The sequence below is a fragment of the Hyperolius riggenbachi genome, chromosome 3, assembly GCF_040937935.1.
Source record: "Hyperolius riggenbachi isolate aHypRig1 chromosome 3, aHypRig1.pri, whole genome shotgun sequence".
Taxonomy (NCBI): Eukaryota; Metazoa; Chordata; class Amphibia; order Anura; family Hyperoliidae; genus Hyperolius; species Hyperolius riggenbachi.
Genome location: NC_090648.1, coordinates 83,542,452 through 83,556,021, shown reverse-complemented (window position 1 = coordinate 83,556,021; position 13,570 = coordinate 83,542,452). Strand labels below are relative to the sequence as shown.

Below are 13,570 nucleotides of genomic sequence, written 5' to 3'. Positions count from 1 at the left end.
CAACGCTAACCTCACCTTTACCTATGCCCAACGTTAACCTCACCTTTACCTATGCCCAACGTTAACCTCACCTTTACCTATGCCCAACGTTAACCTCACCTTTACCTATGCCCAACGTTAACCTCACCTTTACCTATGCCCAACGTTAACCTCACCTTTACCTATGCCCAACGTTAACCTCACCTTTACCTATGCCCAACGTTAACCTCACCTTTACCTATGCCCAACGTTAACCTCACCTTTACCTATGCCCAACTCTAACCTCACCTTTACCTATGCCCAACTCTAACCTCACCTTTACCTATGCCCAACGCTAACCTCACCTTTACCTATGCCCAACGCTAACCTCACCTTTACCTATGCCCAATGCTAACCTCGCCCGTACCTATGCCCAATGCTAACCTCGCCCGTACCTATGCCCAATGCTAACCTTATCCTACCTATGCCCAACACTGACCTCACCTGTACCTATGCCCAACGCTAACCTCATCCTACCTATGCCCAACGCTAACCTCATCCTACCTATGCCCAACGCTAACCTCATCCTACCTATGCCCAACGCTAACCTCATCCTACCTATGCCCAACGCTAACCTCGCCTGTACCTATGCCCAACGCTAACCTCGCCTGTACCTATGCCCAACGCTAACCTCGCCTGTACCTATGCCCAACGCTAACCTCGCCTGTACCTATGCCCAACGCTAACCTCGCCTGTACCTATGCCCAACGCTAACCTCGCCTGTACCTATGCCCAACGCTAACCTCGCCTGTACCTATGCCCAACGCTAACCTCGCCTGTACCTATGCCCAACGCTAACCTCGCCTGTACCTATGCCCAACGCTAACCTCGCCTGTACCTATGCCCAACGCTAACCTCGCCTGTACCTATGCCCAACGCTAACCTCGCCTGTACCTATGCCCAACGCTAACCTCGCCTGTACCTATGCCCAACGCTAACCTCGCCTGTACCTATGCCCAACGCTAACCTCGCCTGTACCTATGCCCAACGCTAACCTCGCCTGTACCTATGCCCAACGCTAACCTCGCCTGTACCTATGCCCAACGCTAACCTCGCCTGTACCTATGCCCAACGCTAACCTCGCCTGTACCTATGCCCAACGCTAACCTCGCCTGTACCTATGCCCAACGCTAACCTCGCCTGTACCTATGCCCAACGCTAACCTCGCCTGTACCTATGCCCAACGCTAACCTCGCCTGTACCTATGCCCAACGCTAACCTCGCCTGTACCTATGCCCAACGCTAACCTCGCCTGTACCTATGCCCAACGCTAACCTCGCCTGTACCTATGCCCAACGCTAACCTCGCCTGTACCTATGCCCAACGCTAACCTCGCCCGTACCTATGCCCAACGCTAACCTCGCCCGTACCAATGCCCAACGCTAACCTCGCCCGTACCAATGCCCAACGCTAACCTCGCCCGTACCTATGCCCAACGCTAACCTCGCCCGTACCTATGCCCAACGCTAACCTCGCCCGTACCTATGCCCAACGCTAACCTCGCCCGTACCTATGCCCAACATGTCCCCCTATCTACACCTAGCACTAACCTGTTTAACCAAGTACTGTAGCCGATAATCCTCCAGTACAGCTGATACAATAGTGTCCTAGATCTGTGTAGCCGTGGGCAAAATAATAGCCAAACCCTGTGCCCAGTTTACTCACTCAGTGCTACTTATGCCACAAATTGCATTAAGATCTATGGCAGTGCCTAATTCAATGAATGGGCTGTGCACCCAAATTAACAGATTCACCCTACCGCACCACTAAGCACTCTGAGCATAATTCCCAGAGTTCCCACATCCCCTCTTAGAGAACTGCTGGGGTGACGTCATGTTTCCTGCCACCCCATCTGCATCACATGACTGGTCAAGGTATGGGGATGGACACTACAGGGTCACTATAACACAGGCAATACACACCCACTGAAGCAAGGCTGTATGACAATCACAGGGACAGCCATGCTCCAGAGATGTGCTGATATCTATTCTGTGTCTCTGCAGGGTTGTCCTGGCTTCAGTCAGCCCCTATTTCCGAGCCATGTTCACCAGCTGTATGGTAGAGTCTCAGCAAGGAGAAGTTTCTCTCCTAGATGTCTCAGCTTCCATCATAGAGACCATCCTGCACTTCATATACACCGGTGAGGCTGCCGTCAGTTTGGCCAATGTTGAGGATCTGTTTACTGTATCCGGCCGCCTGCAGATTACAGCCATGCAGGAGCAATGCAGCAGGTAAGTCACTGATATTAGTGCAAACATTCTTCTTCTCACTCAGCTGGGAATTGCTGTAAAATTACAAACTAAAGCATTTTCCATATTTCTAAGTCCTCTGAACTGATACGATGATTCCTGCAATGAGTACTAAAGAAGCTCTGGATCAGAAACACTTACTTGCCTAAGGCGGGGGAAGCCGCAGGACCTTATAGAGGCTCCCCACGCTGTCGCTAGAAACTCCACTGCTGCCCGGGACCCTCCAGGTGATCTGGGCCGCCCTCCTCTTCTTCCACCAGTGCAGCCATGCCTGGCAGTGGCACAGAGCCACTCGTGCACATTGTGTGTTGAGGTGGAAAGGATTCCAGGACTCATGCACTGTGATGGTAGCAGACTGGCCTGTAAATCGTTGCAACCCAGACTCACTCCGGCTCCGTACAGTTCCAAACATCACACACTGAGCATGCTCTAGCCCAAAGCAGTCAGTTGTGTTCAGATAGGAGAGACGGAGGCTGGCACTGCTGCTATGTCAGTTTAATGGAAGAGAGGGAACTTACATAGAGTGTGGTAGGAGGGCTATGTGCGGCAGTGTGGGTGCCGGGATGGAGGAGCTCTGTACGGCTGTTTGGTGCTGCTGGCGCTTGCTCACTGTTGAGGTCTGGCCAGTTGGGTGTACAGAGGTCCTTCATCCTGGCGCCCACACTGACACACATAGCTCTCCTACCACACTATGTAAGTGCCCTCTCTAACCTTAAACTGACGTAGCAGCAGTGCCAGCCTCCATCTCTCCTTTCTCACCATTCGTACACAAGCAGCTCCAGCTTAACCTTTCTGCCGGTAATGCCGAGCCTGACTCGGAGTATCCACTAGGAGGTCTATGCAGAGCCTTAAGCGCAGCAGGCATTTCCACTTACCTACCCCAGATCCAGACGCTGGCAGCCATTCTTCCAATCCATTGAGGCTCTGGATCCCTCGGGTGAGATCGCTGTCCGTCGTTATGACAGATGGCAATCTCACTACAGGGTTACAGTGCCAACTGGAGGACGGAGGGAGAATTGCAGCGCTGGATCCCAGGGAGGTGAGTAAGTGCAGGGCTGCCGCAGATCTCACTGCCTATTTTTTTTTTCCTGGTTTTAGGGTCTAAAAGCACTTTTAGACCCTAAAATCCAGAAATAATCATACTGCCTGGGAGGTTAATACACCGCACGGCCATGCTCGTGCTTCAAGATGTCCTCGATCAGGCCTTGCGGTGATCTTTGTACCCAAGCAGTAACAGGGAACAGATGGACGCTTTATGAAGCCTCATTGGGATCCTGAGGCTTCCCTCTCCTTAGGTCAGTGCGATTTTTGTATCCAAGCTTCGGCTCAGGTGCACTATAAATGCATACACTCATCTCTTACTAAACTGATGTGGAAAGTGGAAGTGGAACCCATCTTGTCCCGTCACTTTTGGATATGCCGTAAGATAAAAACTTTATGGACCTCATTAAGCAGACATGTAGTTTTTATCACATGCATAGACTGGATGTCCGACATCCTAACCCTCGTTCTCCACCTGCCTACTTTACTGGCCTGTGCAGTACATCCAACACCTCTTACAAAGCTGGATCTCTTCCTCCTCATCATCTTAGCCATAAAGAAAACTTCCTGAAACACTGGACCAGAGCCTCCCCTCCATTCAGAATGGATGTTTCATGGATGTTTTTGTAGTCATTATGCAGTAGTGTGGGCACCTTTCTGTTTATTGGATGGAATCTTTGTGGTCCTACACCTACCATTCTACAGGTGTGAGATCCTGGGATGAATTACATTCAAATGCACACTGCCTAAATATGTTTTTGGGGATCTGCCTGTGATGTATGCGTAGTCACCCTCCAATTCCTGTTACCTTTGCAGCAGTTTACTATTCAGCCTCAGACCCTGAGGGAATCCTGAAGGCAGTCAGCACTGCAGGCAAAGTAACCTTTTGGATTGGTTGGTGAGTCCACACACAGTCCAATTTCGATTGTATGTACAATCGATACAATCTGTGATCTCGTATAGAGACCAAGTCACTGCCACCAATCCGCAATAAAGCGTGCAAATACGCTAAGTCTAACTCTAGCTAAATCCTGTAGGAAAAAGGGTTAATTCACAACCTTTCTAAAGCTAGAAAAATAACAGTATTAATATCAAAATGATTATGGTAACGTCTCTCAGGAAAACGTGAACTCTTTGCAGATATTTCCAGAACAGCACTTAGACAAACGATTTTTAAAGAAATAATACAGAACTAAATATAGCAATTGAAGCAAATTGATACAGTAATAAGGATTAAATGTGAAAATAACTAATTACAGTCTGAGCAATGTGTCAAGTTACCGTATGTCCTTTGCAATAAGTCCAACAGAAGATATAAAGTCCAATTCTGGAAAGTTCTGTGGATAGAAGTCCCGGGTTGGCATAGCCAATCCGTGATGGTATAAGAATGGCTGCAGCAGGACACTCTCCCTCTGCCTGGGTACCCAGCCAGTTTTAACCCTTTCTCTCCTAGAGGGTGGGGAAGGTAACAGGAGAGGTTCCCCCACCCTTAACAATCTGACTTCAGGCTGATGTCTGGCCCCTGTTGTCTTAGGGACCGAATTGGCATTTTCTCCACTTATGCCATAACTCTGCGGATATCTGACATATGATATAAAAACCTGCATTTTACATTCCGTCGTCATGCTCTGAACCAATCCATATCAAACTCGCTTGGGGTGACACCTTGTCTGTCTAGGGACTCAATATCTCAGGCTGTGAGGTGGCTATTTTATCGATTAAGGTCTCAGGTGTACGGCGCTTTTCGCATTACTCACTGGGAATTGTGGACGACTGCGACCAAGCGGTTCTGCAATATCCATCAAATTATGGAATCATTTGGAATTCTATCTCAAAGTTTAACTAAGGGTCACTCACTGCTTCTAGTGCACAGGTCTGTCGAATGTCTCTGACTTTTTTTTTTTATAGCCTTACAACCAAATGGTGCTTTAGCCTAGATAGTATCATCTTTAGAGTAGGAACCAGTGACTCTCATCATGGTTTATGGACCCCTCGCTAGGGCAGAATAAACACCACACCATTTCCTCTGTGTGAATGACTTAGACATGCAGAATATTTTCTTGTCCATGTATCTTCTTATAAAAACCTTTGTAGTAGATCTTGAGCTATGTGAATGGCTCTGGTTTAGGGTTTATTGGGGCTCCCTCTAGGGAACAATGACTGTAAAGTGAATCTGTTGCTTTATGGCCCCTTTGCCAGGGAGAGATATACAACTCTTCCCTGTGAAGCAGAGGTCTGGGCTGAAATGAGCACTGTTTTCTAAAAGCAGGTCAATGAATTAAAGGGGCACTCCAACGCATATCTTGTGCGCATTTTTGTATGATTGCACAGATGGTGGACTTCAGCGGGTGAATCCGTACGTCACACTGCCTAGTTATGTTTGGGGTAATACACTGCCTATTTATATTTTAAAGGAGCACTATGGTGAAAATAAGACTATTAGGGTAACCTGGTAAAATGTAGTTAATATTAGGAGCTTCAGTTACATAGCCTTTTTTTTTTTTTTGTTTGTTTTTTTGTTAAAGTGGGCTTGAAAGGTTTTTTGACAGCCTATGCAGAGATGCAACCCGCCTGATTTATGCTCTGCTTTCTCCTATGTTGGCTACTCAGGCAGTGCTGGGGAAGATCATAGCACTGGATGCAGAAGGAACCAAGTCATGTATCTTGCTTATTTGTTTATCTACGATCTTCCACAGCACTCGTTGACCAGCAGCCTGCATTCCAATGTCTTCAGCAGGAAGAGACAAGAGGAGCAATCGGCTATTACAGTGCCTTCAGAGTCAGTAGAGTCAGAAGAGGGGACGACAGGCAGGATCACTATATATGCCATCTGAAACCTCTTAAGCAGACATTTAAAAATACTAAGTATCTGACACTCTTAATATTAGGTACATGATAACAGGGTTATCCCACCAGACTGATTTTCGCCATGGTGCCCTTTAATTGCATATACGACCTAATAATGTTGAGGGGACACTTATTTTTTTTTTCAAGGCACAACTTAGGGGGATTGTCAGCTCCAAAATCAATTTCCATTTACCCACTTCTCTGTGTTCATTGTGCAGCTTGGAACCTTAACTTGCATTGTAGGCACTCCAATCTATTCAGAAATGTTTCTGCTGTAATAAATCTTATCTCAGTCAGCCTGACTCTATTCTCGCCATTGCCGAGGAGAGGGAAGAGAGGTAAGCTTGTCATCTCCCCTCCCACATTCCTGCTCCTCACTGATTGGCTGAGGGCAGTTCAGTGAGCTGCTGACCTGAAATCTAATCTATGATCACGTTTACAAAGCAAGCTAGCTATGACATTGCAGTTTGTAGGAGAAAATTAAAAAAGTATGGGAAGAAATGGCTTCAGTCAGAGGAAACCAAAATGCCAAATGCCAGGAACAGAATTCTCTTTATTTACTTTTATAAAATAAAATTCACTGAAATCAAAAAAGTGGACAGTACAATATATATGTTATGTAAGTAGAACAAGTATTTATCTACTTATATGGTTTTTTTTTCTCTTTCCTGGCATAGTATGGCTGACCCTGCTGCTTTAAATGGAAACTGAGGTGGTACACTGGGCTTTATTTCAGGGCTGTGGAGTCGGTACAAAAATCATACAACTCCTCAGTTTATGAATCCACTGATTCCGACTCCAGGTACCCAAAATTGCTCCGACTCCACAGCCCTGCTTTTTTTTATACTTACCTAGGGTTTCCTCCAGCCCCATAAGCACCGTTTCCTCCTTCGCCGTCCTCTTCGGCCCCTCTGTTCTGGTACTCTGAGCTGCACATGCGCAGAAGCCCACGACTGGCAGCGACTGACCAGATTACCGGGAGTCATATCGCCAGAATGGAGGGGCCAAAGAGGATGGCGAGGAAGTCCACAAGGCTCATGGTGCTGGAGAAAGCCCCAGGTAAGTATAAATAAAGCCCAGTGTACCATCTCAGGTGCACTTTAATTTTGTTTAGGGATACACTACCCGATTGTCTTTGGGAGGATATGTTTCCAGTTTATGTTTCTAATGTCTGGGATAATATGCTTCCTGTATATTTTGCTTCTGGGGAACATGCTGCCTAATTTTGAACTAAGATTCTATAAGTGTTTAATGTGTAAATCGGTACACACACCATCTATTTTATGTCTTCTATGACTGTGTCTAAGGTACCTCTTTTGACAGGAGAAGGCCCTGTCAGGCTTGTCTGATCAATAACCACAGGTCAAGCTGTATGCTCATGTGACTGACCCAGAGCCCAACCAGTAACAACTGCACAAACTCCTGCCTAACGCAATACTACAATACACCCTGCAGGTAGATGTAGCATACAGATTGACAGATGGCTAATCACCAGACAACCTGAATATTCAAGGCAATGCAATACTGGGCACAGTAGATATGAATATACAAGATAGTCACCTGAGGCCTATTAGATGAGGCTGTCCAGACAAGTGAGCCAAGTAGCAGAAGTGCCAGGAGTTCCTGGTGGCGGTGAGGGAGTCCAGATAAATACTTTCCAGAGATAGCGTAGTCAGGGCAGGCCAAAGGTCAGTCCAGGCAGAGTTCATGCAAATCCGTATCCAAGCAGAGGTCAATCCAGGCGGCAAGACAGCGTAGTCGAGGTACAAGGCAATAGTCGGCAACAGGAATCAATCACAGGTTAAGCGTGGTCAGGATACAAAGCAATAGTCAGCAACAGGAATCAATCAGACAGTGAGCGCTACCCAGCAACAAGCCAAAGCTAATGCTATCACGGGTGATGACTGGGGGCGCTCACCAGGTTTAAATACAAGAACTAAACAATCAACAGAAAGCAGACTTGAAAACAAACCAATAGTATTCCAGTGTGTCAGCTATTCGCTGACACACAAGTAGGGAAGTGTGTAACTGTTTACATCGTTGGGGCGCATACTGAAAGCGCGTCCTCCGCCTGACCAATGAGGTCTGAGAAGCCTCGTACGCTCCAGTGACATCAGCGGCTTGCCGAGACCCGGAAGTCAGAGCGGCAACTCGGGTCTCCGCATTCCGCCACTGGCGTACAGCGGCGGACCTTACAGGCCCTCATAGTTTCACTTACATTTGGATGTGCCCATGATCTGCATGACCATGCCCACTTTTTGCTGCACAGTTGCCCCAGATATTCTGGCATCCTAATAGCTCCCCTGAGGAGAATGAAAGAGGTAGGAGCTAATGAGAGGCAGAGTAAGAAAAAGGGACATGCATCGGAGAGACTTAAGGTGCGTACACACGCACTACCAGCGGCAACGACGGGTCTGCCGAACCATCCCGCTGGACGGTCTTTTAGCCGACAGTAGTGCGTGTGTACACGCTGTCGGCGGACTGATAAGGCTGTTTATGAACGATCCGCTCAGCGAATCGTTCATAAACAGCCTTATCAGTCTGCCGACAGTGCGTACACACGCACTACTGTCAGCTAAAGACCACCCAGCGGGAGGATCCGGTGGACCCGTCGCTGCCGCTGGTAGTGCGTGTGCATGCACCTTTACAGTGCAGGTAGATATGTGGTGAGTTGGGGCCACCTCCATTACTCACCATAGAGGAAGCTTTCTCCTAGGTGTCACTGCTGCGTTCCCCTAGGATCTCCTAGGCCTTCTCTGTCCCCGCTCCATTGACAATACCCCTTAACACCCCTGTCCACCATTTAAGAGAAGCATATGTACCTGCTTCTATCACTACCACCTTCCATGTACTGCTGCTTTCAGGAGACATTACCCTGTAGCCATTGTGTTGCTCATTTCACGGGAGAGGTGTCTTATGTGCACCATTATATGATTAAATATGACACATTACCAGTGGGTTAACTATCTCTAAGCCTAAGCAAGGAGAATAATCAGGCATGCTCTAAACAAAAACGCCCTTTAATTGTTCTGTGGTGGAACATGACAAGCTCAGCTTATTTCCCTGTGAGGTTGCAGAGTGTCAGAGTTCCAGTCTCCTAGCCAAGCCCCTTCTGGTATACAATGGTTACTCTACAGTATAACATGGCATAGTTTGGTTACCCACATTGAACATTCACATCTTTGTTTTAAAGGACTTCCGAGGCCAAATTTACAAAAAAAAAAAAAATTAAAAAAAAAAGTTAGATACCTGCATCACTTTGGAAGACACTGAGGACACCGTCCGCGTCCTCCGTGCCGTTCCGCCGGGTCCCTGCCGCTCAATAGCCCCCCGAAAGGCTCCCGACCCGGGTCGGGCTCTCCTGCCTGCACAAAGATGGCCGCCGGAGCTGGCCGCGGTTGCGCAGTCCGCATAGCCGCGGGTGTGGCTGCGCAGTTCTAGGGCCAACCCCCCGATCCACGCTACAGGCTGTTTCCTGTAGCGTGGATCGGGTGGTTGGCCCTAGAGCTGCGCAGCCGCACTCGTGGCTATGCGGACTGCGCAGCCGTGGACAGCTCCGGCGGCCATCTTTGTGCAGGCAGGAGAGCCCGGGCCGTGCGGTCGGCAGCCGTTCAGGGGGCTATTGAGCGGCGGGGACCCGGCGGAACGGCACGGAGGACGCGGACGGTGTCCTCAGTGTCTTCCAAAGTGATGCAGGTATCTAACTTTTTTTTTGTTGTAAATTTGGCCTCGGAAGTCCTTTAAAACAAAGATGTGAATGCTTAATGTGGGTTACAAAACTATGCCATGTTATACTGTAGTGTAACCATTGTATACCAAAGTGATGCAGGTATCTAACTTTATTTTATTTTATTTTTTTGTAAATTTGGCCTCGGAAGTCCTTTAACATCTGTACAGTGATAAACCTATAGCCCCTTTAGAAGTCTTGATAAGTAAATATTTTTGCGTTCCCTGACTTCCTTGTCATCTTGTCTTTTATTCAATTTAAGGTTTCTGATCAAGACACTGAATATTGATAACTGCTTCTGGACTTACAGACTGGCTGTTACCCATTATCACAGTAAACTTCTGGAAATGGCAATGAAATACATCAGCTGGCACATAACTCGCCTCTCTGACCATGAAGATTTGCTCCATCTCGAGCTAGGAGAAATAATAAAGTTTCTTTCCTCAGACCAGCTAATGGTATCTTCAGAACTTTCTGTTTATCGCATAGCTCTTAACTGGTGGAAAGCCAACAGTTCCGGAGACAGTCCACTTCCTGTAGAACTCCGTAGAGTCATCCGGTTACAATTAATGCTGCCCCATGAACGAGAAGAAGTAAAAAATGGTGCAAGTTGGGAAGAATGTGATCTCCAGGACTTACCACAGTTCAGACTGCGGCAAGGAATGTTTGAAAACTGGATTGTTTGTGTGGACCTTCAGCCTAGAGCAGATATGGATTATGATGAAGATTATGATAATGAGATCTACCTGGATGCATATAATCCTGTTGCTAAGGAGTGGAACAAGCTCATGCCTTTGGAGCCCGTGATGCACCCAAGGTGTGTGGGTTTAGGAAATCATTTGTACGTGACAGGAGGTATATCGGAGGATGGTTCCATTTCTAAAGCTTTCCATGTGTATGACTCGGTGACAAATGACTGGACAAAGTTTCCAAGCATGATGAGCCCCAGGAACAAGCATGGATTCCTATCTTTTCAGGAGAAGCTTTATGCAGTTGGAGGATGGAATAAAGATGCCGTTTTGGACTCAATGGAATGCTTTGACTTATCCAAGCATTGTTGGTCTGAGTTATCTAAACTACCTTACCCGCTATATTCCTTTGCATCTGCACAGTTAAAAGGCAAATTGTACATCATAGGAGGACAAACTACACAAGAACATAGCATTAAAGGATTGCTGATCTATGACACTGCATCAGATGTATGGAGTCTGATTCCAAGTAAAATTAATGTTCTCAAAGGTGGAGCAGTAGCAATGGATAACAAGGTGTTTGTGATCGGTGGCTATGATTATTCATCTGGAAAGCCAACTTCAGCCACAAATAGATGTCTTGTCTTGGATGAAAAAGGACGGGTTTGTGAGAAGCCAAAAGTACCGCCGCTTCCGGAGAGGTTAGCCTCTGCTGGAGTTACTCGATGGGGTCAAAGAATCTATGTCTTTGGTGGTGAAAATGGGGAACTGTCTGCGAATATCTATTATTGGACACCGGGTGCCCCAAAATGGAAACTTACCCAAAAGCTACCGTATGGGGAATCGAGTCACTTTGTTAGTGCTACTTTGCAGGTGCCTCTGAAAAAACTGTTTGATCTTATTCCCGGCAGGTCAGATTTTGATTGATATCTGATCAGCATTGTTGGTTATTGTACATACTTGTAGCATCTACATATATCTGCAAGCTGCATAAAAGGACAATGCAGGAGTTTTCGTGTAGTCACTCAAGCCCAATTACCTTACAGACCCCGATAAAGCATGGATTGGCCAGCTGAACTGCATAGGAGAGCAGAGCCTGTGGTGGTGACTTCACACGCTATGAGTGAGCACATTGTGTATTTGATTCTCTATTATAGTAGTGCCTTGCATTGTGTATTGGCTTAGCAATGACCACAGTGAGCTTCCAGTTACTATAGTTCCCCTGGTCAAAATTCCCCCTGTAAGCGACATTATGGTCTCCTCTGTCTCTGGAAAATTCCCCCCAGGGCCCCCAAGCTGGCTACCCCTCCCTCCCAGGTCTTAGAGTGGTCCCCAAGGCGCCTGCAGAGCTTTCAGCAGCATAGTGACTCCCCTGTCCTGGGTGGTGTACTCCTCCATTTCTCTGTGTGTTTCAGATCTTCACCCTCACAGGGGTGCCCCTTTTCAGGGAGCTGGCACATGCTAATATGTGATAACATTCACTGGGAAGACATGGCCAGCGGGGAGTAAGACAAAAACACATGGCGTAATGGAGGAGCACACCAGCTAAACTGCTAAAAGCTCTACAGGGGCCCCGGATACCACTATAAAACTGGGGAGGGGGGGTCGGGGGGGACCGCAGCCATCTAGGAGTGCCTGGGGCAATTTCCCAGGTTGCCCATATGGAAGTACCAGCCCTGCCCCTGGGTCTGGTGAGATTCAGTTGAGCTTCATGTCAGACAGGATCTTGTTGCAACTGCTGACCTGGCTGTCTTCACAATCCTAATTGAGGACCTTCTTACTATCTTATTTGCCTGGACAAGAACTGTGTTGCTGCTACTTGCTGCTTAACCAATACCACAGAGGTTTTCACTGAATCTTATGTGGCACGCTGCGGTGTCTCATTATTTCATGCTGTTAACATCTGCATTGATTGGTGACTTGCTTTTTTCTGTACAGCGTGTATTATCCAGGAATCTATATCTATACTGACCATTTCATCACACGTTTGCCATACATATATACTGTTTATATTTATATCAGTGACATCACAGCTGCCTTACTTTTAGATACATGTTGGTTTTATGAGTTCCATTCTGGTTTGTATGTCTGCCTTGTGTGGATTTTTTTTGTTTTACCAATAAAGTTGTTTGGTAAACAAAGGATCTTACCTATTTGTCATAAATTAGCAAACATCCTTTTTAAGAACCCCATTTATATGTTCTGTAATTATAAGGTATCTGAATTATGTTTATTTATATCTGCAAAATCTATGTACCTCCTTCTGATGTTCAATGTATGCACTGTATTTTTCGGACCATAAGACACAAGTAGGTTTAGAGAACAAAAACCAGGGAAAAATAAATACACTAAACCTGGTGCATCCATGTTACAGGGGCTTCAGCACCACCCCCCAAGCATTCATTTGCGACTGTCCCAGAAAAACAATGCATTTACTTAAAGGTGCGTACACACCTTTGATTTGTGTTGCCGGTGGGGATCAGGACCTGATCCCCTTGGGCGACATTGCTGGACTGGCCAGTACAGACGCACATCAGCTGTGTAGGTGGCAATGTGTGCACTGTTGCGATGTGGGTGGGGGGCAGATGTACGATGGTGCAGTGTGTGCACGACTTCATGCTGTGGGCAGGGGAGCGGCGTTTTCAAAGAAGTGGGTCGTCCATCGGGTAAGTTTATCTGCCAGGCAGATAGCTCACAGGTCGGGGGCTGTCATACACATACTTGATTATCGACTGAGGCAGTCATTTTTGGCTACCTTAGCTGACTTTAGTCAAGCGTGTGTACGAGTGTCAATAGAGACACATTCGGATTTCAGAGACTAAAGGTCACACAGATAATATTCAACATAGTCACTGCATCATTTCTGGCAATAGACACGCATGGCTTAAGTTCCAGTTAAAGAGAACCAGAGAAGTTGGAAAAAAGCTTTTATACATACCTGGGGCTTCCTCCAGCCCCATAAGCCTGGATCGCTCCCACGCCGCCGTCCTCCGCTGCCT

At 47.1% G+C, this 13,570-nt stretch overlaps 1 protein-coding gene across 1 annotated transcript in view; it reads left to right on the top strand.

Annotated features, from left to right (window-relative positions):
- Nucleotides 1-12,666, top strand: part of LOC137561024 (kelch-like protein 24a) — a 90,911-nt gene extending 78,245 nt beyond the window's left edge. The window contains exons 6-7 of the mRNA XM_068272237.1: nucleotides 2,022-2,249; nucleotides 10,145-12,666. Coding sequence (XP_068128338.1) covers nucleotides 2,022-2,249; nucleotides 10,145-11,498 — 1,582 coding nt within the window. The 3' untranslated portion in view covers nucleotides 11,499-12,666. The remainder of the gene's footprint in view (nucleotides 1-2,021; nucleotides 2,250-10,144) is intronic.
- Nucleotides 12,667-13,570: the final 904 nt, after the last annotated feature.